The following is a 5950-nucleotide window of genomic DNA, read 5'->3' on the forward strand; positions in this document are numbered from 1 at the left end:
ATAATTGATAATAACATTTCAACTTTCTCTCTTTACATTTCACATTTTTGGTGTTTTTGCCAGCTTGTTTTCTTGTTTAATTGTACTTTTAGAAACAAAATGCCAGCTCTTGGCCACCCCTTTGGACAACCCTCAACTATGAAGAGTGAACATCCATGTATCTTTTGCTCATTGCATCTCCAAGGTGTCGATCCCTGCTGGCGATTGGGTCACAATGAACCCACTTTGAATGATCTGAGATAATTGTGAAAGCAAAGACTTTGAGTCACACCAGCGGCCTCACCTCAACAATGAAGTCCTTTCACAGCGGTTTTTAGATTGCATCAAAGCCTGGGAAGAAAAATGTTTTAAGAGTTAAATTCATTGCAAAGCCAACGTTGTTGTTCTTATCTTGGTTGTTTGGGGCTCTCAGCTCATTAAAAGGCCCACAGGCATTTGAAATGATTACCGGTTATTCAAGCAGACAAGCTTTTTTATATGACCGAGTTTGAAACTGGCTCGAATTTCCTGCACTCTTAATGAAGCCGAGTTTTATGATCGCCCCCCCAACTTTCCTACACGCTGCAGGAAACAACCATGCGGGTATTTTGAAGCTAATAACACTGCAGCTATCAGGCAGGATCCAAAAAAGTCCTGCAAATAAATACATTTTGTTGACACGTGCTTACAAAGCCGCAGCTGCTACTCAGATGAAGAAACAAAACACTACTTTTTGTTCAAAAATATGTTTTAATAAATAAGCACAAATGTACAAAAAGAGAGAATGTCTGCGAATGATGCATTGGCCCCTTTGCAGGCTATAGGCACACTTACACAGGTATGTACAATATGCATTCATTTATATATACTTTGGTTTTAAAGTCTTTGGGGAACAAAATATATATCCTTCATGTAGATTTGCTGGAATATCCGAGCTATCATCCTCAACCACAGCGCTTTGCTTTCTTCTTCTTCTTTCAACAGCTCAACAACAGCCTGCCAGAGGCAGTGTGGTCAATCTGCAGCCACACACTCCTCAATGCACACGTGTGTGTGTGTGTGTGCGTGTGTGTGTCACATTACGTCTCAATGCCACTCAGGTTTGTGGGCTGCTCAATAATCCATTTGATTTTGGAGAGTTCAGACAGTCTGCAAGAAAAGCAAAGGTGAAATGAGTATGGCATTTCATATATTTTTTTTAGTTTTTTTTTTAGTTTTTTTTAAATTTTGATAACAAAAATCACATTCAAAATTTTTGGGGGGGAAAATATTTTGAGGAACCTCTAAAGTTAAGTTGTATTTAATTAATATTTTTCACTATTAATTCAGGTTACATTTATTTAAATATATTTTTCTTAATTTTCACCAAAAATAGCTTTTTCTGTCATTTTGTGCACAACATTGTGTATGGGTTTTTTTTCCTATTTTAAACATCAAAATACAAAAAACAAAATGTCCCAATTACCCCCGTTAATATGGGCCTGTGTTTTTTGTTTTTTTTTTTTTTTGTTTTTTTATTGTGCAGCACTTTCATGCTCATTCCTGTGGTGTGCACACAGCAAAGCGCAGCTGCATTTTTGGTATTTTGGTGCAGCCCAGTTATTTATGGTAGGAAATAGGAATTAAAAATTAAAAAAGCAAAACAAGATCCGGTTGAGTTTGTGCATTTTCATTATTGTTAATCTAGGAATTAATTAATCTGGACAGAATTAAAATGTAGCGTATTGCAGCAAGGGTACACAGAACATCATAAAGATAGTCACTTATACTTTACATAAGGACTTCTTTTATTTTATCATATTATTTTAACCTGTTGGCTTCGTCATCTGTGTGGAACTCACCGCTTTGGGCATCCTTGAAGGTGCGCAGATGTTAGTGGGAGGTAGACATGGACCAAGCGCCTTCCATCCTCCACACGGAGAAGGCGTAGCTGAGTCTTTCGTGGGCCACGTAGCTGCAGCTGGACATCTTGTTGTCCATCTCGTCGCTCTGCAGCACCTGACACAGGAAGTCGATGTACCTGGAAGCCAGCTTCAGCGTCTGGATCTTGCTCAGTTTGTCCGACGGCAGAGTGGGGATGATCTTGCGTAAAGACGCAAAGGCCTCGTTGAGAGACTGCGTCCGTTGCCTCTCTCGGACGTTGGCCAGCACCCGCTGGTTCTGGAGCTCCTCGTAAGACTGCGTACCGGTCGGACTCGGCTTCTTGGGCCGCTTCACGGGCCCCGGACTGAGGCCGCTGCTGCTGCTGCTGTCCTCAGCGGACTTTTTGCTGGGTGTCCTCTTCCTGGTGCAGCGCTTGTGCTGGCGGTCCATGTCCTCCTCGCTGCTTCCCAGGCTGTCCACCGGGGACACCGGGGAACTGGAGCCCTCTTCCATTTCTTTCTTGAAGAAATGCAAGGGTGGAGAGGAGAAAACGGTGTCCACCTTTGAAGCCGTGGTGAGGAAAATGTATCCGTCAAGATGGAGAACTTGGAGGACTGTGCGCGCTTCGAAGTGCGCCTTGGCTTAAAAGGAGACGGACTTCAAACTGAAGCTTGGCATGCCTCTCCTCCTCTTGCAGGAAGTTTTTCCTAATTTTTTTGGAAACCTTACTCTGGTTTGGGATGCTAAATACTTGTGGAGGGTGGAAGGGGAGGGCTTTTGGGGTTGGAGGGGGAGCTTGTGTCAAGTCAACTGCAGTCAAAAACAGCTATTATGGATTCGACTTTGGTGTTCACACCATGTTGTTGTATTTGACAGATATTTTTAAAGTGACTTTTGGCTAGGAATGGGAGGCCCGTGTGTTGTTTATATTGTTGCATTGTTTATATTATTAAATGTACATATTGTTATATTGTTTATAAACTCAGAGAATACGCCTGGGACACAGGAGAGCTTAATATTCAATTATATATATATATATATATATATATATATATATATATATATATATATATATATATATATATATATATATATATATATATATATATATATATATACACGAGTGGTTAGCGCACAGACCTCACAGCTTGGAGACCCGAGTTCAATCCCACCCTTGGCCATGTCTGTGTGGAGTTTCCATGTTCTCCCCGTGCATGCATGGATTTTCTCCGGGTACTCCGGTTTCCTCCCACATTCCAAAAACATGCTAGGTTAATTGGTGAATCCAAATTGTCCATATGTGAGTGTGAATGGTTGTTTGTCTATATGTGCCCTGTGATTGGCTGGCGACCAGTCCAGGGTGTACCCCGCCTCTCGCCCGAAGACAGCTGGGATAGGCTCCAGCACCCCCCGCAACCCTTGTAAGAAAAGCGGTAGAAAATGAAATGAAATATACATATATACATATATATATATATATATATAGTATATATACAGCAAAAGATGAAATATTGTTTGTAAGTAATGTAAATAAATGCTCTTAAAGGTCTTAAAGGGAGAGAAAGACCCATAAGACTCCTTTCCACATGCATTCTTGAGGTAAGAGGAAAATGGAGATGCTTGATCTCTGCTGTTATCAGGTCTCAGGGTACCTATAATGTGGAAGTCAAACAGGAAGTGGCCTTAAACTAACCGAGGACAGCGTGCACGTCTGCAGATTTACCTCCAGTGGATGGTGTCCATGCAGCCATGCTGTTTGTCAGAGGTCCACCTCTTCATCTGACATGTCATGTTTCTTCTGCAAAGAGCAGCACACATGGATTGCATTATATAAAGGCTGACTTCATCTGCTGCCAATATGCACACTTTGTCCGAATCAGCTGACTGAACTCTTGAGGTTTGTCGATACGATGCTGGGATGTAACTCGAATCTGGTGGTCATTTAACTGCTCTTTTTTGCTGGTACTATATTACGTATTTCATTGTGTTCATTACGTCTATCATTGAGTTCAGTTATTCATCAAGCTGTTGTACACGGGGAAGCAATGGAGATGAATTCCACTCTACTTTTCACATCAGTTCGACCAAACCATCTCAATAATGTATGGATCTTGACAGTAGACATCCAGGGAAAATGGACAATGTACATTTTGCAACCGTTTTTTACTCTAAAGATCCCAAGGGGACATGCTGGAAATTTTTTGAAGTCTTATTCAGAGGTTTTGAATGGGTCCTGAATGCATCTCCATATTACACCGATCGATCAAAATATCAATAATGTGGAAAGTGTGGAAGATTCATGTTTAAAGTATTATTTTTACAACCCAAAAATCAGCTCAGGGAAGAACTTGGACACGGGAGGCCTTTGAAGGCAATCATGTTTTTTTTTTGCTGTATTTGAGGTTTGCTCTGCTTTGCTCAAACAATTGTATGTAATCAAGGGGAATAATTCTATTATTTTGTATATTTACATATTGTTAAATTGTTTATAAGTAAGCTCCAATGCAAAATCATTCAATGATCTGGAAAAATGTAATGTAAAAAGAGTATCGGCATCTGTAGCACAGGCCCTGTATCTACTTGTCATTGGCTCAGTACCAAATTTTGCAGTATGGCCCAAATGTTGCTTCTACTTTTCTATGCAGGTAATGTTTCCTGTAACGAATGCCAGCTGGTGCAGCTGTGAGAAAATACCTTGGTAAACTTCACTCCCTGACTCCTTAAGAGCAGCGCTGGACAACAAGTTGACAGCTCGGGTTTTGGCCAGGCAGGATGCACATACAGTATGCAACCATGAAAGTAAGGAACATTGCTTGTTTGTCCATTGCACGAAAAGAAGAGGACATCAACTTTCCACGAGTACGCACTATGCAGTCCTGCCTGCTGGACACCTAGGAGGCCCTCCATGCCATGGAGAGGGAGGGGGGTTCTGCACAGTGTCTCTGAGATACTGTGTTCACGTCCAAGAACAAAATGAGAGAGCAGGGGCCCCCAACCTCCGCTTTTCCATCCACATTGCCGGCCGGCAATGGTAAGCAAAGTGTTACTCAAAGAGGCAGGCTGTGAATAATGAGAATGACAGATTTCCTCGTGTTTCACACTGATTGAAATGCATCCCTAATCTAATTCAGCCATTGGAATCTGACCGTAATCTTCAGAGTTCGAGTTCAAGGCCCTTAAGGGTGCTTGTGCCTCTTTCCTTTTTCATCAGCATCGTATTGATATGAGGTCGATGAAATGCATCACAAATAAGTTTGACTAAAATCTTCAACAAATGGAAGTCCAAATCCCCCAAATCATTCAATCATCTTAGAAAAACTTAAACTTGTTTTGTAGCCAGCAAGATTTGGGCAACCATGAACATACAGAAAAAAGACAACATGTCATAAAAAACTAAATACATGAAAGTACATTATTTTTGTTAGATTATTATTATTGCTCTACTTTTAATCAGCATGCTTACAATGTCTGTGTTTTATTATTATCATTTTATTTATGACTTTTATCTTCCAGCGTTCCTCAGAGTGAGTATATGTGTGTATGTGTGTGTGTGTGTGTGAGGGAGGGAGGGAGGGAGGTTATCGGGTGCATTGTTTTTACTACTCTAAGGAGCTTTTGGTTGCATTTTATATTTAGGAAAAAGACTTGATAAACAAAGTTTGCTTTGATTGGATAATATTGAATGACACCAACATTTGCAGTATCGCCCTACCCCACTACGATTACGATCACAGTAATATTTAATTTCAATATCATACGACAGACTGCCAGAAACTTTATCTCTGTAAAGGCAGAATATTAATATACCATAGCTTTTATTTTGGATATTACTAGATACACTCCCGATCAAATATTTGAGTGCAGTTAAAAAACTGCAAGATTTGTTTTACGTTGCACTGTTGAGCTGAGCGAGTTTTGTAAAGAGCTTCAAAATGTAAAAACAAGAAATGGGAGTGAGACAAGTAAATGTTTAAATAAGCAATTTGTTGCAAACAAGTATTAAAGTGAAAGCTGATTAGCTGACCACAATCTTTAAAAGACAAAATCTTGGCAAAAGTGTGAACTCAGTGTGCTATCTTGATGGCAAAGACAAAAAAAAAGGATGCAG

At 40.3% G+C, this 5950-nt stretch overlaps 1 protein-coding gene across 1 annotated transcript; it reads right to left on the reverse strand.

The window, feature by feature from the left end:
- Window positions 1-709: 709 nt before the first annotated feature.
- On the reverse strand, window positions 710-2565 carry twist2. The gene is made up of 2 exons (XM_058082339.1): window positions 1821-2565; window positions 710-1128 (listed from the first exon to the last, which is right to left on the reverse strand). The coding sequence occupies exon 1, from the start codon at window positions 2353-2355 to the stop codon at window positions 1852-1854; it is 504 nt and encodes a 167-aa protein (XP_057938322.1). The 5' UTR covers window positions 2356-2565; the 3' UTR covers window positions 710-1128; window positions 1821-1851.
- Window positions 2566-5950: the final 3385 nt, after the last annotated feature.

The sequence above is a fragment of the Doryrhamphus excisus genome, chromosome 9, assembly GCF_030265055.1.
Source record: "Doryrhamphus excisus isolate RoL2022-K1 chromosome 9, RoL_Dexc_1.0, whole genome shotgun sequence".
NCBI classification, from domain to species: domain Eukaryota; kingdom Metazoa; phylum Chordata; class Actinopteri; order Syngnathiformes; family Syngnathidae; genus Doryrhamphus; species Doryrhamphus excisus.